The 24,657-nt window shown below is 44.8% G+C and overlaps 3 protein-coding genes and 1 long non-coding RNA gene across 4 annotated transcripts; all 4 read right to left on the bottom strand.

Annotated features, from left to right (window-relative positions):
• Positions 1-45: 45 nt before the first annotated feature.
• On the bottom strand, positions 46-3,164 carry LOC308171458 (uncharacterized protein). Its single transcript, XM_080546309.1, has 2 exons — positions 2,894-3,164; positions 46-1,429 (listed from the first exon to the last, which is right to left on the bottom strand). Exons 1-2 carry the CDS (start codon positions 3,159-3,161, stop codon positions 369-371), a joined length of 1,329 nt encoding a protein of 442 aa, XP_080402435.1. The 5' UTR covers positions 3,162-3,164; the 3' UTR covers positions 46-368.
• Positions 3,165-3,668: 504 nt separating this feature from the next.
• On the bottom strand, positions 3,669-6,259 carry LOC308172020 (uncharacterized protein; the record flags this gene model as incomplete). The annotated part of the gene is made up of 4 exons (XM_080546930.1): positions 3,669-4,804; positions 5,609-5,714; positions 5,827-5,951; positions 6,214-6,259. The coding sequence occupies 4 exons, from the start codon at positions 6,257-6,259 to the stop codon at positions 3,669-3,671; spliced, it is 1,413 nt and encodes a 470-aa protein (XP_080403056.1).
• Positions 6,260-9,630: 3,371 nt separating this feature from the next.
• On the bottom strand, positions 9,631-11,193 carry LOC308171460. Its single transcript, XR_013937828.1, has 3 exons — positions 11,064-11,193; positions 10,182-10,244; positions 9,631-10,021 (listed from the first exon to the last, which is right to left on the bottom strand). It is a non-coding gene; the product is annotated as an uncharacterized lncRNA (long non-coding RNA).
• A 4-nt stretch (positions 11,194-11,197) lies between these two features.
• LOC308172019 (uncharacterized protein) lies at positions 11,198-12,529 on the bottom strand (the record flags this gene model as incomplete). The annotated part of the gene is made up of 5 exons (XM_080546929.1): positions 12,477-12,529; positions 12,101-12,225; positions 11,883-11,988; positions 11,330-11,740; positions 11,198-11,205 (listed from the first exon to the last, which is right to left on the bottom strand). The coding sequence occupies exons 1-5, from the start codon at positions 12,520-12,522 to the stop codon at positions 11,198-11,200; spliced, it is 696 nt and encodes a 231-aa protein (XP_080403055.1). The 5' UTR covers positions 12,523-12,529.
• Between the last annotated feature and the right edge of the window lie 12,128 nt (positions 12,530-24,657).

The following is a 24,657-nucleotide window of genomic DNA, read 5'->3' as shown; positions in this document are numbered from 1 at the left end:
ACACCGCATGATAACACATCCATACCGTGGATGACACTTCTCTCATTTCCTGTCTATCCAGAACAAGGGAGGCTGGCGGAGGTGGTAATCGGAAGACGAGCTCATTGTAATGAATCGAATAAGGAATGGTATCAAACGCATTCCTTATTCCATTCCATGGATTACAATGAGCCCATCTTCTGATTTATACCTCCACCAAGCCTCCCCTGGTTCAATTCCATTTCAATGTGTGGTGAGCCAAACAAAATGAAATTCACTTTGTGTGTTTGATACCATTCCTCAATCCATTCAATGCATTACTATGAGCCTGTCCTCCGATTTCAACCTCCACTGATCCAGAAAGTGTTGTCAATGAGGTTGTGTGTCTCTTACTGTGGGCCTCCCAGCTTCAGAACGTTACTGTGTCCTATGTGTCCCACGTTACTGTGTCCTATGTGTCCCACGTGTTCCTGAAGTCCCTGTGAATGAGTCCGCTGGTGCGACCGGAGGTTACTTCTCTGTGCGAAACACCTCCCGCATGTGATGCACGTGTACGGCTTCTCACCCGTATGGATGCGTCGGTGCATCTCCAGGTGACTGACCCGGTCGAAGCTCTTCCCGCAGAAGGAGCAGACGAACCACTTCTCTCGCACTCGAGTCCTCATCGTGTTGGCCACCGCTGCCACGTTGAAACCGTACCCTAAGCCGTTTGCGGAGAGGGAGAACCTGTTGTTCAACCAGTCGTGATTTAAGTGCGCTGCACTCCCTATGAACGCCGTCTGTTTGTCTGAGGCCAGTCTGGTAGTTGTAGTAGTCCCATCCTGCCTTATCTCTAGATGCACCTGGGTCTGCCCTCTGGGCTGTCCCGGTTGTGCCTGACCAGAATCCTCAGGGGGCCTTCTCCGTTCACTCCAAACCGATTGCACTCTCATCTCTTCCTTCATCAGCGTGTTGATGTAGCCGATCTCCGACGACGGATTGCCATCGAGACCTTCCAGTGCGTTTTGAATGAGCTCGATGTCTGTGGTGTCCAGACCCTGTGGATATTGTTCTGTGCCATAAGGGCAGTCCGCATCCTCTGTGTCGCTGAGCCTGTCTGTGTCGGGCGACCAAAGGCGGTTCCCGCTCTCGTCCATGACACACTCTGCTGTCTCATGATCTGGACCCTCTGTACCAGGTTCCCCTTCTGACTGATGAAGACACTGGACTTGGCAGTCTTCCCCTCGCTCCATCTTCACTACTCGCTGAATACTACTGCTGCAGTCTACCTCCCTGTGTCTAGATTGGTGTGTCTCCCTGAGACTCTCTGCTGCTGGTGGTGGTGGTGGTGGTGGCGGTGTGTTCTGATGTGGTCGTTCGTCTGCTGGTGGGTTGGATTTCGCTCTGGAATGATTCTGCTCTGTTGAAGTTCTCTCGGCAGGATCCTCATCGGACACCCTGTTATTGGTCCCTGAAATGAGAGGTTTCAATGGTTATTCATGATAACGTGTCATAAGCAGGGTATGTTATTAAAAGCTGATCCATTTGACACTGACACCTATCGGATTCACAGTGTCAGGCTAAACCTTATAGATAGATGGGCACTGAGTTGAGACGGTCCGGTCAACAATGACACCAGTCGCAGAGGCTGGGAATGATTGCTTGTCATGATATGAATGCCATTCTTTGAGTAGTGTTTTTTCTCTCTCTCTCTCTCTCTCTCTCTGTCTGTCCCTCTCTCTGTCTCTCTCTCTCTCTCTCTCTCTCTCTCTGTCTCTCTCTGTCTCTCTCTCTCTCTCTCTCTGTCTCTCTGTCTCTCTCTGTCTCTCTGTCTCTCTCTCTCTCTCTCCCTCTCTCTCTCTGTCTCTCAATTCAATTCAATTCAACAGGCTTTATTGGCATGACGTTTTACAAGTGTTGCCAAAGCACAATCACAGATATGACGAACAACAACATAACAACATAATATCAATGACATGAAAAAATAAATAAAAATAATATAAATAAAATAAAGCAGGTGGTGCAGAGAATAAAACATGGCATACTGTATGTATGTCCTACTGGTTGTCCCTTTTCTTGTGACAGGAATTGACATATTTTGCAGCCAAAACTGCACATTCTTTCTGTTCCCCCAGAAGGGCTGGTAATCTTTCCCTTTCTGTCATACTTCGGAATTCTGGGAAATTTGTTTCAAATTTTGGGAAGAACTCCTCTCTAATATTTGTGTAGTTTTTACATTGTGTTAAGAAGTGTAACTCTGTCTCTATAGCGCCGTCATCACAGTGACAGCACAGCCTCTCCTCTCTGGGCAGCCAGGTTTGTCTGTGTCTGCCCTTCTCTATTGCCAGACTATGATCGCTCAGTCTGTACATTGTCAAAGTCTTTCTCAGGTTTTTGTCAGTTACTGTGGTTAGGTAGTCTGCCACAGTATACTGTCTGTTTAGAGCCAAATATGTTTCTAGTTTGTGTTGTGATTGTGTGAGTTCGTTCCAATATGTGATGTATTTATCTTTTTCTTTAGTTATAATTTGGTTAGGTCTAATCTTCTGAGTGATAGTGTAGCTGCACTGAGGCTGTCTGGGGTTTGTGATGTCAGAAGGTGAGAGGTCAGCTAGTTTCAGAACCAGCTGACTGAGGGGGCTCCTTTGGATGTTCAACTCTTGGCAGGCAAGGGCTTTATAATGGTAACAGGCAGGGTCACTCTTTTTAATATGGCTCCAGAATGTAATAGATCTTTTCTGTATATTTAGCAGTAAAGGATATTGGCCTTTCGTCTCTCTCTCTCTCTCTCTGGAATGATTGCTGCTTGTCATGATATGAATGCCATTCTTTGAGTAGTGTTTTTTTCATTGCACAATCTGGATAGTTTCCCAAAGGATTAACCTTGATGATGACACAGTCTTTGTAGACACTTATACATTTCATAAGATCTTACCCTTTCTTCCGCTGGAAGACGAGGGTGACACGCATCCCTCTTGCGTTTCTGACCTCAGGGACTGTCGTTCGTTCTCCATAAACAACAGTTTTCTTCTCAGAGCTGAGATCTCATCTTCTCTCCGGCACATCTCCAAGCGTATTATTTTACACCCGTCATCGAACAGTTGACTTATCTCTGCCACCGCAGCTTTGGCTAAGACATCCATCACGGACGCTAATTTGGTTTGAAAAGTCACGCAATTCGTCATGTTTTCCTGGAACAACATCTCACCTGGCTAGTCAACGTTATAATACAGTGAATCTTAAGTACAACGCTATTATTGTTATTTGGTCAGGAAGAAAAAATGGTATTCAGACGCTGTGTGAGACATTTCCGCAAAAAAAAATCTAAGTGGGAGGGGCGTGTGGTGACGTGTTGTAGATGGTGTCTACGGTCTACATACTGGGACATTACAGTATTTACAGTTTCGCCTGTCTGCAGAGAGACAATCAGAAAACACAGGTTGACTCTTCCCATCAATCAATTTTTATTGAGTATCACTTCGTTGTAGAAATACACATAGTTTTATTACAAATAAATACAGACTTTATGGTCAAAGTTGCAATTTCACAGGTCACACAACAATAGAGCTAAAATATGGGCTAAAATGTCCAAAAATCTACTGTAGTCTACCTTATATAACGTCTACATTTTCCAAACCGTTTAATTGAAATGTGCACAAATCAAGGCAACTTTTCCAAAAGAATATTGCCCGATGTTTTTTTGCGTTTCATCATTTGAAACATCTCCCCTGAGACAACATCAAACTTGTGTGTGGATCCACGGGGAACGCCGGCGCCGCGTGTAGCGACACGGGCACGCTCTCGCCCTCGTGAGTCCTCTGGTGTGACTTCAGACTGGAGCGCTGCGTGAAGCATTTCCCACACTGCGTGCACTCGTAGGGCTTCTCCCCGCTGTGGACCACCGCGTGCCTGATGAGGTTACACTGTTTGGTGAAACTCCTCCCGCACTGTTCGCAGGTGTACGGCTTCTCCCCCGTGTGGCTCCTCAGGTGTTCCTTGAGTTGACTGAAACGCATGAAGCTCTTCCCGCAGAAGGTGCAGCTGAACCTCCTCTCGCCCACGCCCGACCTCCACTGGGACCTCATCCGCTTGGCCAAGTTGAAGCTGCCGCGGCTCAGGCTGAAGCCGGAGAAGGTGGAGGTGGAGGTGGCCAGGGTCGACCCCCCGGTCAGGCACTCGCTCACCCGCATGGTCGTTTCCGTGGCCCGGTACTGATGCTGCCTGGGCTGGAGAGCTAAACCGCTTTCCTCCATCGGGTTCGTTCTGTCGTTGCTCTGGCCGTCTGGGATGTGCACCACCTGCTGCCTGGGGTCGTCCCTCAACGTCCTGCTGTGTCTTTTCACGTGTGACGCCGCTGCTGCCGCATTGAGGTTCATGTTAGCTTGTGGATTCCCTATGGAGTGGATCGACGGCCCTGGGTCTTCGGCCATAGACAGCCCGCCGTGAGAGGGGAATATGGAGAGGTTCTGAGAGTACTGCTCCGTGGTGTACGAGAACACAGCGTCGCCCGGGTCCGTGCCCGGAGTGGAGGACCACAGGTGCTTCTCCGCCTCGTCCATGACGAACTGGTCGGATACGTCCAGGGCGGCGCTCCGCTCCGGCTCCTCTTCCTCCTCCTTCTCGTCCTTCACCACAAGCTCCAGGCCTCCGTCGTCGCCCTGGCGCGGACGCAGCTGACCGGTGAGCACTTCAGAGTTCTCTATAGGAGAGAGCAGGGTAACCGGGTCGGCAGAGAGGTAATGTTCCATCGGGTCCTCCGCCTGTGTGGGTTGTGCGGTACAGTCGTCGTCGTCGTCGCAGTGTTGCTGCCCAAAGGACGATGACGGCCCAGCCTTGGCACCAGACACTGAATAAACATAGTAATGCATGATTAGAAAAGAGGTGTGTGTGTGTGTGTGTGTGTGTGTCCAATATTTCAGCAAACACCCCTGATGTTGTAATTGTCAACGAAAACCACAGAGAGGTGCTTATTTTAGAAGTTGGCTGCACCTTTGACCATAGCCTAGAGGAAGCCTTTTTAACCAAAATCTTAAAATACCAACAGCTGGAGCAGGCCATATCACAACTGGGCTACAGATGTCAACTTTTAGTTTTTATATTTGGCAGCCTGGGCCATGTTCATAAGTCTGTTGTTAGAGGCCTTCATATGGCTGGTCTTCCTAAGAGAAGGGCCAAACAGTTAGCAAAATACTGCTCAATATCCGCTATTATTGGTAGCCGCTCAATATGGAGAAGGCGGTGCTTCCTGTACCCATGAGCGGGATACTGTCTGTCTTTTAGTATTGATCAACCCACTGGTCTTGTGCGAATAACATCCTGTGTGTGGCAGAACTGGTTGTTGGCTCAGCATTACTGTAAATTGTTTCCAGGATGTCAAAATGCACTGTTAGTATTTATGTCCTTTAGAATTGTACTTTGTATGTGGACATAAATAAAGCATTTAAAATGTGTCTGTGTCTGTGTGTGTGTGTGTGTGTGTGTGTGTGTGTGTGTGTGTGCGTGTGTGTACGTGTATAAGTGTGTGCACGTCTGTCTGTGTGTGTGTGTGTGTGTGTGTGTGTGTGTGTGCGTGTGTGTACGTGTATAAGTGTGTGCACGTCTGTCTGTGTGTGTGTGTGTGTGTGTGTGTGTGTGTGTGTGTGTCACCCACCCACTCCACTGATCCTCAGCCCCACCGGTGGGTCAGTGATCCACACGTCCTCCTCCACCTTGATCAGTATGGACTCTTTCACAGCACTCTGCTCCACGTCTGCAGGCTGTCACATGGGAATGAGGTTATGAGTAGGAGTGACGCACACGACATTTCACACACAAATTGAAGTTGCAATAACGTGAACTAACCTTAGAATAAATAAAAGACAACAATACCTTGGCGAAGGAGAGTGGGGAGTCCACGTCCACGGCCATCTCTGCATCTCTCAACAGGGAGCTCCTCTCCTTGTTCAAAACAATCTTCACTGGAGGAAATCTCTCTGATGTCATCGGGTAGAAAACTGACGAAACGATGAAGGTTAATAAAGGATTAATCTTCACACATTCTGAGCCACATCTTTCTTCGTTATGTAATAATAAGCATGTATTTAAAACAATGTAATAATCATGTGAGCACACACACACACACACACACACACACACATTTACTTCCAGCATTCTTCTGCAAGGGAACGCAAAAGGTACACAATAATAACACTCACTGAATAGATGCATAGATGCATATTGCACTTCCAGACATGAAACCTTGTTTGTTTAGTGTACCTTTTCTCCTGGCCCGGCCCCGTGTCTTCCTCAGCTCGATCTCCATGGTTTGACATCTCTTTTTCAGGACATCGATGTCTCTCTGGCTTTGGGTCATTTCCAGACGTAACATTGCACAGCTGTCATCGACACGTTTGTTTATTTCGGCAACTGCTGCTTTCGCTAATACCTCCATAATGGACACCAACTGGGACTGGAAACTGCAGGACATCTTGCAAAAAGAATCGAGTCCTAAAGATGATGTAAAATCGACCTATTTATCGGACTGTTCTGTGCTGCGAAGGACACATACGTTAACAATAAACGGCACCAATGAGTGTAATTTTGTTTCAAGTGGAAAATGCGTGCGCAATGCCCCTTCCGTTCCATTCGACCCGTGACGTCACTGTTACCGTAAATATCGGACTATAATCGTCCCTATTTTGTTGTATACACGGGGACGGAGGACACACCCTAGTCCCTGTCACTAACAACGTCCACTTGCAAAAGTCCACTTGCAAAACATTTCTGAACATGGTGGCATTTATATTCAAGCACAGTACCAGAACATATATACTTGAGTAATATTGTTCTAAAATAACAATACTCTTACTTGAGTACAATTGTTGGCTACTCTACCCACGTCTGAGTACAATCTCAATATTATATATACAGTAAGTAAGTAGCATTTTATTTATATAGCACCCTTCACAGTACGAATACACAGAGTGCTTCACAGTAAAAACAACATCATCATCATCATCATCATCATCATCATCATCATCATCATCATCATCATATAACTGCATGGTGCAGAACAGTGCTTTGAAAAAGTGCAAGTGCAATTTGACAAATACATCAGACATTAATCAACAGTTACTCAGTACTTGAGGAGTTTTCTCACCAAATACTTTTTTACTCTTACTCAAGTAATTATTTGGATGACTACTTTGTACTCTTACTTGATTAAAATTCTTCTAAAGTAACAATACTTTTACTTGAGTACAATTTTTGGCTACTCTACCCACCTCTGTGTATTACCTTGGGGAAAATCAATACATGTGAATTTGTTGACTGAGCCGGCGAATCACAAAGGTTCTTTTGGAAGCATGTCCACCGAACAGGTAAAGTAGCACATGTTATACAATATTAACTGTGACAGAAAACTACTACTACTGTGTCCATGGAAAAAGAAGGTGCAAACAGCATATCCTGCTACTGTGATGTGGTCAATCATTTGTTCTATCAAACTAAAATACCTACATTTTCATAATAAAACAGTAAAATATTGATTTTATATTACTGCCTTTTAGTAACATTGAGATAAAGTGTTCTCTTTTTCAATTTTATAAAAAACAGTAGTAGCTACTAATAGTTGCTGTTCACACACAAATTAATTTAATTATCCAGTCTAAAAACACCATAGGCTGAGTTATAGACTAAGCTATACAAAAAAACAACACAAATGTCTAATGAAAAGTCTCTCACACATTTTATTTATAATACTCATTACTGATGTACAGGAATGTTTATCGTGCATGTAGAGTTGATTAGTAACTGCCACAATTACCCAAAGATTGAGAATAATTCTCATGTGTATTTAACCACAGCTGTAGTAAAAAAGTATAAAATAAATAAAATAATCAAATTCCCGTTTTTGGTTTGATAATAAAAAAAAACTGAAAACGGATCTTTATCCACAATCCGATTTCATTGATGTGTTTGAAAAAATTAGGAATTAAAATAACGAGTGAAAAACCTAATTTCTCTCTTTCCTATTTGTTTTCACTGAAAACAAGGACAGGACCAATGGGGGGATCGCGCATGCGCAGTGTCTCTGTTCAGTCTCCTCGTCTGTGAGTGACCCGGAACTACAACAGAAGAAGAGCGATCAGCCATAGAGAAAACTATTTAATAGAGAAAATTATTTAATGGAAAAGAAGGACGGCAAAACCGCTGGAGCCAGGCTGGAGAAGAGATGTCGTTGGATGAATTTGCAGGTTTTATTGAGGAAAATAGAAGAAATCCCCCCCAGCGGTCCCGTCCTTGTTTTCAGTGTCCGTGAAAACAAACAGGAAATAGAGAAATTCGTTTTTCACTCGTTATTTTAATTCCTAATTTCGATTTTCAAACACATCAATGAAATCGGATAACGGATAATAGATAATGATCCATTTTCCGTTTTTTTTTTATTATCAAACCAAAAAACGGTACTTGGATTATTTTTCTATTTTTATCTTGTCATTTCAAAACAAAAAACAGATGGCAGTACAAAAAATTCTCGGTTATGAATAAATTAAAGTGCAAATTAACTACAGCTGTTAAATAAATGATTGCATTGCATATAAATTGCAAATGTATAATGTGAACAGATCCCTGCTGTTAGTGGAACTTCAAACGTTGACCTGTGATGTTCAGCTGCAACAGATCAAACAGTGGTCACTTTATAAGAACTGCTGTAACATTCTCTCTTTCAAACACAAAACAAGAGAACAGCTTGCATTTAGAATTTACTTGTAGACTGCCGCTTCCAAGTGTCTATACGGTTTTTCACATAGTACTTCACAGCATCCCAGGTCCTACCTTTAAGTGCCTCTGGAAATGCATGGATACATTCAAGACACTGTGATTTACACTACAATGCATGAGAAGACACCCACTCATCCCATTTTTTCTCTTTCAACGTCCTGAACGTCACCACATTTTCAAGGGCCTTCTTGTTCTCTGAAATCCTTGCTTCAGACTCTGCAATATTTGCTATTTTAGTTAGACTATGTCCTAGTTTGAGTGCCAAAGATGGGATCGTGAAACTGTTGGTATCTTCCCTCCATCCACAGACCATCTTCACAGCATTCACGACGTGGCAGAAGTTTGCGGGCAGAAAGAAGTCTTCTATTGTTTTCAGTTTGCCATGGTTCTTTGCTTGTAGAACTAACCTTCCCATTTCCCGCATCTTTTGTCTAATGAATTGTTGGTATTGGGTTTTGTCTGTGCCTTTTTTGTTATAGAAGTGTTCTCCTAACTTCAGAATATATTTTTCTTGCCGAATTATGTCTGCTATGCTGTCTTGATTCATGTCATTTACTAAGCCCCAGACTTTGTCATGCATCTCCTTTGGGACAGGTTGTCCAGCAGCACATAGTGACTGCACTCTACTTCTGCCTGGCTTCATGCTTTTCTTTGCCAGCTTGCATTTTTTCATGTGCCGCCACATCACTCTCCTTTTCAGTAATGCCTCACAGTATGTGCAGTGCAAATAGTCTTTTTCAGTCACTGGTGCACTACTTTGCTTTGAGGGAACCATCACCCCTTTACCCTTCTCCACAACCTCAAAATTGTGTTGACGATTACCTTTATTTCGAATCAGAGTTATCTGCAGCTTTCTCTCCGCTGATCCTTTTGGATAACTGAATGCTCGTGCTACCTCCTTCACGTTGCTGTGTTTCTTGTCCAAGTGCCGTGCAATTTTGGCATAGGGTTTCAAACAGTATAAACAGTACTGCCTCTTATTGTAGAGTCTACCACCGTTGTCTTTCTTTCTCAACCTCAAGACTTTTACACTGGAGGATTCTGATACCTCACTATCAGCCAAGGAATGTGAAGAGGAAGATGTGCTCTGTCTGCATTTAACAGGCTTGACACAACCTTTCTTCAAGCGTCGACCATCGGAGTTATTCGATGAACTGTGATTTTTTGTAGACTTGAGCAGTTTGAGTTCTTCCTCCGATACTTCTGATTCCGATGTCGGATTAGGAACATCCTCATCCTCGCTTATTTCTTCGCTTGTCATTGATTCATCGTCAGCGATCCCAAGTATTTTCTTTGTAAGCTAGAAAAGAAAAGGTCAGACGGGACTCTATTACTTGATTTTGAATAATATTTCCCACTTAAATTTTCCAATTGCACCCTTCCCATCAAAAATAATATAGTTTGTAATTTTGCCATCACAACTGATTTCAAAATACACACTGGTTTGTCTGCAAACTTACAAAGACACTCTCAGTTCTCTCCAGTGGAGGAACATCTGGGTCTGAAGGGCACTGGTCCATTTCCTGAAAGAGTTACCAAAAGTAAAAAGATGTCAAAGTCAAAAAAAAAAAAAAAATCCTCATTAATCTCCACTTGTTACCTCATGAGGACAGCCCAAACCCAGATTTTTTGTACTCAAGTAAAAGTACTGTTACTTCAGAATAATCTTACTCAAGTAGAAGTAAAAAGTAGTCATCCAAATACTTACTCAAGTAAGAGTAAAAAAGTACTTGGTGAAAAAACTACTCAAGTACTGAGTAACTGTTGAGTTACATCTGATGTATTAACACGAGCATGCAATTAGACAAAAATACAAAATAATCATCATTTTCTAGTTTATCCCTTCAACATGTAGTAATGAAAGAACACTATGTATTATATATGTATTATATATGTATTATATATGTATTATATATGTATTAGTTCAATTAGTGTTTGCCACTCTAGTTCACCACACAGACAGGTAAGTGTCCAGATTAACCAGGACTGGAGGTGGACGGCTCACAAAAATATAACAGTTAACACATAAGTTAAAACCAAAACAGTTAGGGAGGGCGATAGTAGGCTTTGTCTATACAGTCACAGTTATACAAATGTGCAAAAGTACATGAAAAATCTACGTTCTTGATAAAATGCAGACTATAAGCAGGGAGAGAACAGGATAACCCAGTGGATTTAGGACCTGACACCTTCCAACACAATCCTGTAGGATATAAGGCCGCTGCACACAGCTAAGAGTCGCCACTCATGTAAAAGTTGAAGCTGCTGCGGCTCAGGCTGAAGCCTGAGAAGGTGGAGGTGGAGGTGGCCAGGGTCGACCCCCCGGTCATGCACTCGCTCACCCGCATGGTCGTTTCCGTGGCCCGGTACTGATGCTGCCTGGGCTGGAGAGCTAAACCGCTTTCCTCCATCGGGTTCGTTCTGTCGTTGCTCTGGCCGTCTGGGATGTGCACCACCTGCTGCCTGGGGTCGTCCCTCAACGTCCTGCTGTGTCTTTTCACGTGTGACGCCGCTGCTGCCACCGCCGCCGCATTGATGTTCATGTTAGCTTGTGGATTCCCTATGGAGTGGATCGACGGCCCTGGGTCTTCGGCCATAGACAGCCCGCCGTGAGAGGGGAATATGGAGAGGTTCTGAGAGTACTGCTCCGTGGTGTACGAGAACACAGCGTCGCCCGGGTCCGTGCCCGGAGTGGAGGACCACAGGTGCTTCTCCGCCTCGTCCATGACGAACTGGTCGGACACGTCCAGGGCGGCGCTCCGCTCCGGCTCCTCTTCCTCCTCCTCCTCCTTCTCGTCCTTCACCACAAGCTCCAGGCCGCCGCCGTCGCCCTGGCGCGGACGCAGCTGACCGGTGAGCACCTCAGAGATCTCTATAGGAGAGAGCAGGGTAACCGGGTCGGCAGAGAGGTAATGTTCCATCGGGTCCTCCGCCTGTGTGGGTTGTGCGGTACAGTCGTCGTCGTCGTCGCAGTGTTGCTGCCCAAAGGACGATGACGGCCCAGCCTTGGCACCAGACACTGAATAAACATAGTAATGCATGATTAGAAAAGAGGTGTGTGTGTGTGTCTGTGTGCGTGTATAAGTGTGTGCACGTCTGTCTGTGTGTGTGTGTGTATAAGTGTGTGCACGTCTGTCTGTGTGTGTGTGTGTGTCACCCACCCACTCCACTGATCCTCAGCCCCACCGGTGGGTCAGTGATCCACACGTCCTCCTCCACCTTGATCAGTATGGACTCTTTCACAGCACTCTGCTCCACGTCTGCAGGCTGTCACATGGGACTGAGGTTATGAGTAGGAGTGACGCACCCGACATTTCACACACACAAATTGAAGTTGCAATAACGTGAACTAACCTTCAGAATAAATAAAAGACAATACCTTGGCGGAGGAGAGTGGGGAGTCCACGTCCACGGCCATCTCTGCATCTCTCAACAGGGAGCTCCTCTCCTTGTTCAGAACAATCTTGACTGGAGGAAATCTCTCTGATGTCATCGGGTAGAAAACTGACGAAACGATGAAGGTTATTAAAGGATTAATCTTCACACATTCTGAGCCACATCTTTCTTCGTTATGTAAATAAGCATGTATTTACAACAATGTAATAATCATGTGAGCACACACACACACACACACACACACACACACATATATTTACTTCCAGCATTCTTCTGCAAGGGAACCCAAAAGGTACACAATAATAACACTCACTGAATAGATGCATATTGCACTTCCACACCTTGTTTGTTTAGTGTACCTTTTCTCCTGGCCCGGCCCCGTGTCTTCCGTAGCTCGATCTCCATGGTTTGACATCTCTTTTTCAGGACATCAATGTCTCTCTGGCTTTGGGTCATTTCCAGACGTAACATTGCACAGCTGCCATCGACACGTTTGTTTATTTCGGCAACTGCTGCTTTAATGGACACCAACTGGGACTGGAAACTGCAGGACATCTTGCAAAAAGAATCGAGTCCTAAAGATGAAGTAAAATCGACCTATTTATCGGACTGTTCTGTACTGCGAAGGACACATACGTTAACAATAAACGGCACCAATGAGTGTAATTTTGTTTCAAGTGGAAAATGCGTGCGCAATGCCACTTCCGTTCCATTCGACCCGTGACGTCACTGTTACCGTAAATATCAGACTATAACCGTCCCTATTTTGTTGTACACACGGGGACGGAGGACACACCCTAGTCCCTATCACTAACACGTCCACTTGCAAAAGTCCACTTGCAAAAGATTTCTGAACATGGTGGCATTTATATTCAAGCACAGTACCAGAAAAACAAGCAAAATATTTGTCCAATAATTCCACCAATCAAGTTTGCCTGGTAAATTGGTAAATTGTATTTATATATGAATGAATGAATGAATGGACTTTATTGTCATTGCTACAGTACAGGTACCAAACAACGAAATTTAGGAGGGGTGGCTCCCCTGGTGTTAGGAAAGGAAAAAAAAACACTTTTAGAAAAAGAATAAAATCACAAGAAGGTAAGGAGCTGGTTTACATAAATAAAGGCTATGTACACAATCCACTGTACTATACTGCACAGATAGTCAACTAGGGTTGTCATATTGCACAAAAGTATTTTTTCACGTAATTTAAAGTGTCACAGTTTGCAGGCTTGAAATGTACATGTTTGTGCCTCAGCACTAGCTGCCATACAATCCGTCCAGACTGTCCTGGGCCCAGAACTTAGACCTTTGCTGTGTTCAGGGCCTTGACGGCCCTGTGGTAGAAGCAGTTCTTCAGTCTGTTTGTCTTAGCGGCCGGGGTCCTGTACCTCCTTTTCGAGGGCAGCCTGATATAGCACCCTTCACAGTACGAATACACAAAGTGCTTCACAGTAAAAACAACATCATCATCATATAACTGCATGGTGCAGAACAGTGCTTTGAAAAAGTGCAAGTGCAATTTTTCAATATATATAAAGGATATATTTGTACCTTGATTTATGTTACTTTTGTAAAGATTTAATATATTTTTGTTTAAAATTTGCAGATTATTTTCGATTTTATTCATGTTATTTGACAAATACATCAGACATTAATCAACAGTTACTCAGTACTTGAGTAGTTTTCTCACCAAATACTTTTTTACTCTTACTCAAGTAATTATTTGGATGACTACTTTGTACTCTTACTTGATTAAAATTCTTCTAAAGTAACAATACTTTTACTTGAGTACAATTTTTGGCTACTCTACCCACCTCAAGGACCCCAATTTAAATAAGCCAGTGGCTTTCTTGGGTTTTTATCCTTTTAGTTGACCTTGTATGTAATATGTACTTTCATGTACCTACTTCTGCAAATCTTCTAATAACGTTTTCAATCAAATCAATCAAAAAACTCTGTGTATTACCCTGGGGAAAATCAATACATGTGAATTTGTTGACTGAGCCGGCGAATCACAAAGGTTCTTTTGGAAGCATGTCCACCGAACAGGTAAAGTAATGTTATACAATATTAACTGTGACAGAAAACTACTACTACTGTGTCCATGGAAAAAGAAGGTGCAAACAGCATATCATGCTACTGTGATGTGGTCAATCATTTGTTCTATCAAACTAAAATACCTACATTTTCATAATAAAACAGTAAAATATTGATTTTATATTACTGCCTTTTAGTAACATTGAGATAAAGTGTTCTCTTTTTCAATTTTATAAAAGACAGTAGTAGCTACTAATAGTTGCTGTTCACACACAAATTAATTTAATTATCCAGTCTAAAAACACCATAGGCTGAGTTATAGACTAAGCTATACAAAAAAACAACACAAATGTCTAATGAAAAGTCTCTCACACATTTTATTTATAATACTCATTACTGATGTACAGGAATGTTTATCATGCATGTAGAGTTGATTAGTAACTGCCACAATTACCCAAAGATTGAGAATAATTATCATGTGTATTTAACCACAGCTGTAGTAAAAAAAAAAAAAAAAAAAAAAAAAAAAATCAAAAAATCAAATTCCCGTTTTTGGTTTGATAATGAAAACGGATCTTTATCCACAATCCGATTTCATTGATGTGTTTGGAAAAAAATAGGAATTAAAATAATGAGTGAAAAACCTAATTTCTCTTTTTCCTATTTGTTTTCACTGAAAACAAGGACAGGACCAATGGGGGGATCGCGCATGCGCAGTGTCTCTGTTCAGTCTCCTCGTCTGTGAGTGACCCGGAACTACAACAGAAGAAGAGAGAAAACTATTTAATAGCGAAAATTATTTAATGGAAAAGAAGGACGGCAAAACCGCTGGAGCCAGGCTGGAGAAGAGATGTCGTTGGATGAATTTGCAGGTTTTATTGAGGAAAATAGAAGAAATCCCCCCCAGCGGTCCCGTCCTTGTTTTCAGTGTCCGTGAAAACAAACAGGAAATAGAGAAATTAGTTTTTCACTCGTTATTTTAATTCCTAATTTCGTTTTTCAAACACATCAATGAAATCGGATAACGGATAATAGATAATGATCCATTTTCCGTTTTTTTATTATCAAACCAAAAAACGGGATTATTTTTCTATTTTTATCTTGTCATTTCAAAACAAAAAACAGATGGCAGTACAAAAAATTCTCGGTTATGAATAAATTAAAGTGCAAATTAACTACAGCTGTTAAATAAATGATTGCATTGCATATAAATTGCAAAAGTATAATGTGAACAGATCCCTGCTGTTAGTGGAACTTCAAACGTTGACCTGTGATGTTCAGCTGCAACAGATCAAACAGTGGTCACTTTATAAGAACTGCTGTAACATTCTCTCTTTCAAACACAAAACAAGAGAACAGCTTGCATTTAGAATTTACTTGTAGACTGCCGCTTCCAAGTGTCTATACGGTTTTTCACATAGTACTTCACAGCATCCCAGGTCCTACCTTTAAGTGCCTCTGGAAATGCATGGATACATTCAAGACACTGTGATTGACCAGGAACCTTGCCAGTCTGCTGTTCATCAGCTTCTGTTCCACAGCTTGGATTTCTTCCTTGCCCTCATTTGCTTGGTGGTGATGAGGCATCAGACTCCTGGTCCTCCTCTGTAGGTGTCCTCTCTACAGGTCTGGTCTTTTTCACTGGTCTTAGACCTTCAAGGAAAACAAAGATGCAATGTTAGAACATCTCACTTGAAGCACTGAATGTACTAAACCGTCCATGGACTATGAGAACACAAGCCATGCCAACATTGACCTGTTTTGTTTTTAACTATATAGCAGGGTTGATACCCCATCCAAGACCCCAAAATTGACATAAATTAGACTTCAGACCTCCATTAGATAAAAACTTGAAATGATTTACGTAGATACAGTTTATTAAACTCATGACGAAATAGATTCTGTAATGCGTTATGGTGCTAACAAGAGAAAACAACTTGTTCCCCTTCTTGCTGGGAACACCCAGGAACCCCTGGAAGTGCCCAGACCCCATTTCTAGAACCAGTGGTTCAGTGAATGTACCTGATGAGTTAGAGGATGGACTCGACATCACATCTTCATCTTCACTTCCAGATAGAGAGCTGTCTGTCTTCAGGTACTTCGTCTGAATAAACACAGCAAAAAATGTTGTGAACCAGCATGACAACCCATGATACATTTAAACCATCACAAATTAAAATGATAAAAATTGTGTGTGCAAGTGTTTGAGGTTTTACCATTTGGATCGACGTTGATGTCGTCCAATGTCATGCCTTTAAATTGTGACAGCTCTCCTCTCCCACAGGCTAAAAGCAGCTTTGCAACTTTGGCAACTTGTAATGTCCCATCAGGGAGACGATAATATTGTCGATGGACTCTGATGTTGTGACCCATGAAACCTGCGAGGCAGTCCTGTTCATTGTCTTTTAAGTTCAGAACTTGTGACATGGTTGCCATTTGTTTCCTTAGTCTTGTTGATGTCAATGTTTGAGGGTCCTTAGCCCCACATTCACAGGTGATAGCACGGATGGTATCAGATCCTCTGAGATGACTTTCTGCCTCAGGTCTACCAAACAGATACACATTTTCATCCGGCACATCACATAGTCGTCGGTGACTCACCAGCATCTTTATGGAGGACACCATGTCTGGGCTGAGTAAGACGGGAACCTTTTTGTCCCGCTTACCTTTGATTTCCACACGCTCAAAGTATTTGCAGAGCTTCTTTTCCACGTCGGTCAAGGCAAGGTCAATATCTGGATTACTGGCAAAGGTGTTTCTCAACATGAAGTCATTCAGGGACATCTTTGAAACTTCTCCCTCTCTCCTACGATTGAAGACGATCACTTCACAGAGCGTTAGTTTAGCAAGACTTAACCAGTTCCTCTTATTTGGTGAGGTTTCAAGATCGGACTGATACTTGGGCCTTTCTGCGTCAATATGGTTGTGCAGTCTCACAACATCTTCGCAGTAGGGGATAAGAAGAGGTTTATTCCATCTTGACTCCCTGAGGTTTCTCAATGCATGAGAAGACACCAGTGGAGGCTGGTGACTTCCAGAATTGAGGAGGCCAACATTTTTTCCGCTTGCTCGCTTCACTCGCGATGGAATGTTCTCTGTTCTTCTTATCTGTCTTTGTTGGAATGCTTCCTGAGCAACGACTCCAGGCGGATGTGGCAGGGGGTTCAGCACATGACAAACTTCAGAGCCAACAGGCTCACAGCCGCAGAGGACGACCCCCTGCTGGCGGAAGAGCTGAACTCCTTCTACGCCCGGTTCGACGAGGGGCGAACGGAGGTAACCACAACACAAACACCACTCTCTCCAGCTCTCAGCAGCCTCACCCTCACAGAGCATGAAGTGAGACGCGTGCTGAAGGCGGTGGACCCCAGGAAAGCCTCGGGGCCGGATGGCGTCCTGGGACGGGTGCTGAGGGACTGCGCCGACCAGCTGGTCGGGGTTTTCACCAACATCTTCAACCAGTCCCTGTCCCAGGCCACCATCCCACCCTGCCTGAAAACCTCAACTATCATCCAAGTCCCGAAGAAAAGCACGGTGAGCTGCCTAAACGACTACCGCCCGGTGGCACTCACACCAATCATCATGAAGTGCTTCGAGAAACTAGTCCGGGCCCACATACTCACACGCCTCCCGCCCAACCTGGATCCATACCTGTTCGCCTACAGAGCCCACAGGTCCACAGAGGACGCCATCGCGACGACTCTCCACGCCACTCTATCCCACCTGGAGAGGGGAAACAGCTACGCGAGACTGCTCTTTGTGGACTTCAGCTCCGCCTTCAACACCATCCTTCCAGACAGGCTAGTGACCAAACTACTAGACCTGGGTCTATCACACTCTATATGTGCATGGATCAAGGACTTCCTGACCGACCGCCCCCAGAGGGTGCGGGTGGGCCCCCACACCTCCACTGCCCTCAGACTCAGCACTGGGTCCCCCCAGGGCTGCGTGCTAAGCCCCATCCTCTACAACCTCTACACCTACGACTTCACCCCCGTCCACCCCAGCAACTCCATCGTAAAGTTTGCAGACGACACCACCGTGGTGGGATGCATCTCGGGGGGGGACGAGGCGGCGTACAGGGATGAGGTAGAGCAACTGAGCAAGCTGTGCAAGGTTAACAACCTGCTGCTGAACAAGTCAAAGACCCAGGAAATCATCGTAGACTTCAGGAGGAAAAAGTCCGAGATCCAGCCCCTGCTCATCGACGGAGAGAGCGTGGAGAGAGTCTCAACCCTCCGATTCCTGGGGGTGCACATGCAGGATGACCTGACCTGGAAGGACAACACAAAAGCCACCATCAAGAAGGCACAACAGCGGCTATACATCCTGAGAGTCCTCAGGAAGGAACACAGCAAGCAGGAGATACTGGTGACCTTCTACCGCGGCGCAGTGGAGAGCATCCTCACCTACGGCATCTGCAACTGGTTCTCCAGCTGCACAACCGCGGAGAGAAATGCGCTACAGAGAGTCGTGAGAACAGCCCAGAAGATCACCGGCGCCCCCCTCCCCTCTCTGGAAGAGCTGTACAACACACGCTGTCTCAGGAAGGCCTCCAAGATCTCCAGGGACCCAACCCACCCTGGGTACGAACACTTTACCCGGCTGCCCTCGAAAAGGCGGTTCAGGGCCATGGCCGCAAGGACAAACAGACTGAAGAACAGCTTCTACCCCAGGGCCGTCCAGGCCCTGAACACAGCAAAGACCTAGGTTCTGGGCCCTGGACAGTCTGGACGGATTGATGGCAGCTGCTGGACTGAAAAAATCAGGTGTAGTGCTGAGGCACAAATATGTACATTTCAAGCCTGCAGACTGCGACACTTTAAATAAATGTGCAATAACACTATGTGCAATATGACAACCCTAGTCGTCTATCTGTACAGTATAGTATAGTGGATAGTGTACATAGCCTTTATTTATGTAAACCAGCTCCTTCCCTTCTTGTGTTTTTTTAAAGTTTTTTTTTAAAGTTTTTTTTTTTCTTTCCTAACACCAGGGGAGCCACCCCTCCTAAATTTCGTTGTTTGGTACCTGTACTGTAGCAATGACAATAAAGACCATTCATTCATTCATTCATTCATTCATTCATTCATTCATTCATTCATTCATTCATTCATTCATTCATTCATTCATTCATTCATTCATTCATTCATTCATTCATTCATTCATTCATTCATTCATTCATTCATTCATTCATTCATTCATTCATTCAGGGTTAGTGGTGGTCTAGTGGATAGTGAGTTGGACTTGTGATCAGAAGGTTGTGAGTTCAAATCCCGCCTGAAACCACACCACTAGTGTGCCCTTGAGTAAGGCACTTAGCCCTCAGTTACTCCAGGGGGAATGTCCCTGTAATTTGTAATTGTAAATCGCTTTGGATTAAAAGCGTCTGCTAAATGTCAAAATTATTAAATTAATTAAAATTATTGTTAAAAATTATTAATTTGTGTTTGGCGGTACTGAAGGGATTGGGACACTCTCAGGATGGTGGATGAAGCAGCTTTTAAACCTTCTTTTTTTTTTTTTTTTTTTTCCTAGCACCAGACGAGCCCCCCCTCCCAAATTTCGTTGTTTGGTACCTGTACTATATCAATGACAATAAAGACCATTCATTCATTCATTTTATTGCCTGCACAATGGGTCATCAAATAAACAAAACAATTGGCATGAATCTCTGGTCCGCCTGCAGCAGCTATTGTCCCTTCTGCTCAGGCTCACAACATTCACCACAACATACTACATACAATCAATGACATGTCAAAAGCACTCAAACACTATGTCAATCAGACACACAACATACAATTCAGAACAATACTTCATCCATTTCTAATATTTATCCTGCAGAACAGCACTCATACACGCGTGTGGCGGAAAAAGGTACTACATGTGGAATGCAACATGACGTTATTGACTAGCCATGCCCTAGATCGCGAATGCTAGCAACGCCACGAGTGGACTCTTACAAAATGCACCAAAACATAGAACTCAAACAACATATGTAATAAGTTACCTGCACAATGGGTCATCAAATAAACAAAACAATTGGCATGAATCTCTGGTCCGCCTGCAGCAGCTATTGTCCCTTCTGCTCAGGCTCACAACATTCACCACAACATACTTGTTAAAAAGGCTTTGGAGGACTGAGTGGTCAAAGCGGCCAATCACTGGCCAGCAGAGGGCGGGCTCTAGGAATTACAAGCGAGAGAATAATAGGTTGAGCAGGAATTACGAGCGAGAGAAGAATAGGTTGAGCAGGAATTACGAGCCGGAGAAAGTTGCGAGGACATATTAGTTTAGTTAACCCATTAGAGTTTAGTTAAGATTGTTATGGATCGTGAGTTGTGCGTCCACGATAAAGTGAGTAATCCTCTGTGTTTCCTCAGCATTGAGAGTAGTTCTGTGAGGTAGATAAATGTGTATTAGATGTTGAATGTTTGTCCGTTGGTGAGATTGCGTGATGTTATGACTGGCGCGTGCGCACTACTGCCCATATGCTGTACGTATGCTAGGTGTATGTTTGATGTGCTGTGAATATGTATATGTGTTATAGGGTAGATAGCATGTGGCATAGGTATATGTGTATATATGTATGTTCAGTGGAGTCTGTGTATTGTTCTTACAGTTGCATTCTGTTGTCTTTGCAGAACCACAAGTTCACGAATTCATTAAAGCCTTTGATGATAACCTGGCCTGGTTGTTGTATCTATGCATAAAAGGACATCATAGTTCTAACTGGACTACCCACAGTGATTTGGACTATCCACCAGTCAAGTTTATATCTATATTTTTCAATGGTCCTTCGAGCCGGATAGGCAAATTGCTGTGAAAGATGCTGGACTGAACTCAATTTACCTTGTGTTTGCCTTTCCTCCTCAAATCCGAGAACCTTTTCTTAATTTGGCTGACGGTTCTTCGGATGCCGGAGGAGGCAAACACGGCCGCTGCTACTTCTTCCCACGCCTGTTTCACCACCTCGGCTCGGGGAGGATTTCGCGCCGTTCCAAAGATTGCGAACTGACGAGCCTTGACCTCATGCACGAGCTTGTTACTTTCTTCTGCAGAGAAGCGCTTTGACCTACTTCTTAGGACGTCTGGGTTGTGCACCACCTGCTGCCTGGGGTCGTCCCTCAACGTCCTGCTGTGTCTTTTCACGTGTGACGCCGCTGCTGCCGCCGCCGCCGCCGCATTGATGTTCATGTTAGCTTGTGGATTCCCTATGGAGTGGATCGACGGCCCTGGGTCTTCGGCCATAGACAGCCCGCCGTGAGAGGGGAATATGGAGAGGTTCTGAGAGTACTGCTCCGTGGTGTACGAGAACACAGCGTCGCCCGGGTCCGTGCCCGGAGTGGAGGACCACAGGTGCTTCTCCGCCTCGTCCATGACGAACTGGTCGGACACGTCCAGGGCGGCGCTCCGCTCCGGCTCCTCTTCCTCCTCCTCCTCCTTCTCGTCCTTCACCACAAGCTCCAGGCCGCCGTCGTCGCCCTGGCGCGGACGCAGCTGACCGGTGAGCACCTCAGAGGTCTCTATAGGAGAGAGCAGGGTAACCGGGTCGGCAGAGAGGTTACCCTCTCCCCCCGTTTCTGGTGGCGGTGGTGAGCCACCAGAAACGACCTCCTGGTCAGCGCCGGTGGAGGACGACTCGTCTGTGGAAAAACATTTAAATTAAACGCATTGTTTGACTGCATACATTTAGAATATACAATAAATTGTTCAATAAAATAAAATTCATTCATTTCCCCTGGGCAATTTGTTATTAATAGGCGACGTAGGAGCCACTGAGGTGCTTTTACGAGATATATTATTAGAATATAACTTTTCATAGGTTTGATATTTGAAAGTAGAGAATCTTCGGTACTATCAAATTGGATCAAGCAGCATTATCTTGGTTAATTCCTCTTTATTCTTTCGTTTGGATTAGGACTCAGGTGTTTTTTCTCATGGGATTACTTGGCATTAGCTTCGGCTATCGCCAGGTTGATGTTAATTTGGTAGGCTACAACTAAACACGCATCAGTTTAGTTTAGTTTAGTTTATTGAGTTTAAAAGGACAGTGTGCACATACATTGATTGTTTCAGTAAAACAAGGAGATGCTTTGCACCAGATTTAGCAAGAAAGCTAATTTCCATCTGTAGTCCTTACATAGAACATAAACACAATGAATACAACATCTGCAGTAGCCTACATACATACATACATACTTATATATAGGATAAAATAATTACGGTAACAGAACATGGTCATAATACCATGCTCCACATCCCCCTAATGAAGTACAGGTGAAAAGGACATTTAATTACCAGAGGAAGATACCCCGCCAATTTCCATCCCCCCAAAGCCGTCGATGCTCTCGGGGCAGAGGGTGGAGGCGGCGACGTCCTCTGACGGGGTCAGGACCTCCACCGTAGCTGTTCCTCCTCCCGTGGCCAACTGATGCCGTCTGTTAGCAGCGGCCTTTGGAGTGAATATTTTATTTTCAGTGTCTACGGCAATAGGCTATAAAGGAGGCTACAAGGTGCTGATTGCATTAATCACCAATACATTGTGGACGACGTAGGCTAAATAGTCACCATCTGGACTGAACTCAATTTACCTTGTGTTTGCCTTTCCTCCTCAAATCCGAGAACCTTTTCTTCGTTTGGCTGACGGTTCTTCGGATGCCGGAGGAGGCAAACACGGCCGCTGCTACTTCTTCCCACGCCTGTTTCACCACCTCGGCTCGGGGAGGATTTCGCGCCGTTCCAAAGATTGCGAACTGACGAGCCTTGACCACATGCACGAGCTTGTTACTTTCTTCTGCAGAGAAGCGCGCTGACCTCCTTCTTAGGACGTCTGGGATGTGCACCACCTGCTGCCTGGGGTCGTCCCTCAACGTCCTGCTGTGTCTTTTCACGTGTGACGCCGCTGCTGCCGCCGCCGCCGCATTGATGTTCATGTTAGCTTGTGGATTCCCTATGGAGTGGATCGACGGCCCTGGGTCTTCGGCCATAGACAGCCCGCCGTGAGAGGGGAATATGGAGAGGTTCTGAGAGTACTGCTCCGTGGTGAACGAGAACACAGCGTCGCCCGGGTCCGTGCCTGGAGTGGAGGACCACAGGTGCTTCTCCGCCTCGTCCATGACGAACTGGTCGGACACGTCCAGGGCGGCGCTCCGCTCCGGCTCCTCTTCCTCCTCCTCCTCCTTCTCGTCCTTCACCACAAGCTCCGCCTGTGTGGGTTGTGCGGTACAGTCGTCGTCGTCGCCGCAGTGTTGCTGCCCAAAGGACGATGACGGCCCAGCCTTGGCACCAGACACTGAATAAACATAGTAATGCATGATTAGAAAAGAGGTGTGTGTGTGTGTGTGTGTGTGTCTGTGTGCGTGTGTGTACGTGTATAAGTGTGTGCACGTCTGTCTGTGTGTGTGTGTGTGTGTGTGTGTGTGCGTGTGTGTACGTGTATAAGTGTGTGCACGTCTGTCTGTGTGTGTGTGTGTGTGTGTGTGTGTGTGTGTCACCCACCCACTCCACTGATCCTCAGCCCCACCGGTGGGTCAGTGATCCACACGTCCTCCTCCACCTTGATCAGTATGGACTCTTTCACAGCACTCTGCTCCACATCTGCAGGCTGTCACATGGGACTGAGGTTACGAGTAGGAGTGACGCACCCGACATTTCACACACAAATCGAAGTTGCAATAACGTGAACTGACCTGAGGATAAATAAAAGACAATACCTTGGCGGAGGAGAGTGGGGAGTCCACGTCCACGGCCATCTCTGCATCTCTCAGCAGGGAGCTCCTCTCCTTGTTCAGAACAATCTTGACTGGAGGAAATCTCTCTGATGTCATCGGGTAGAAAACTGACGAAACGATGAAGGTTAAAGCCAAGGATTAATCTTCACACATTCTGAGCCACATCTTTCTTCGTTATGTAAATAAGCATGTATTTAGTTTACAACAATGTAATATTCATGTGAGCGTTTCTACACCTCAAGCTATTTACTTCCAGCATTCTTCTGCAAGGGACAACCCAAAAGGTACACAATAAGTTATTGAATAACAACACTCACTGAACAGATGCATATTGCACTTCCAGACATGAAACCTTGTTTGTTTTAGTGTACCTTTTCTCCTGGCCCGGCCCCGTGTCTTCCTAAGCTCGATCTCCATCGTTTGACATCTCTTTTTCAGGACATCAATGTCTCTCTGGCTTTGGGTCATTTCCAGACGTAACATTGCACAGCTGCCATCGACACGTTTGTTTATTTCGGCCACTGCTGCTTTCGCTAATACCTCCATAATGGACACCAACTGGGACTGGAAACTGCAGGACATCTTGCAAAAAGAATCGAGTCCTAAAGATGAAGTAAAATCGACCTGTTTATCGGACTATTCTGTGCTGCGAAGGACACATAAGTTAACAATAAACGGCACCAATGAGTGTAATTTTGTTTCAAGTGGAAAATGCGTGCGCAATATTGCGCCCCTTCCGTTCCATTCGACCCGTGACGTCACT

The sequence above is a fragment of the Nansenia antarctica genome, assembly GCF_963989245.1.
Source record: "Nansenia antarctica genome assembly, chromosome: 16".
NCBI classification, from domain to species: domain Eukaryota; kingdom Metazoa; phylum Chordata; class Actinopteri; order Argentiniformes; family Microstomatidae; genus Nansenia; species Nansenia antarctica.
The sequence above is the reverse complement of the archived record's forward strand: the minus strand, read 5'-3'. Positions and strand labels throughout refer to the sequence as shown.

Excerpts from the sequence above, each read along its gene's own strand:
- LOC308171458 (XM_080546309.1), bottom strand. The coding sequence starts at position 3,161 with ATGTTGTTCCAGGAAAACATGACGAATTGCGTGACTTTTCAAACCAAA. Across the intron at positions 1,430-2,893 it reads GTCTTCCAGCGGAAGAAAGG|GGACCAATAACAGGGTGTCC; the intron begins GTAAGATCTTAT and ends CTCTCATTTCAG.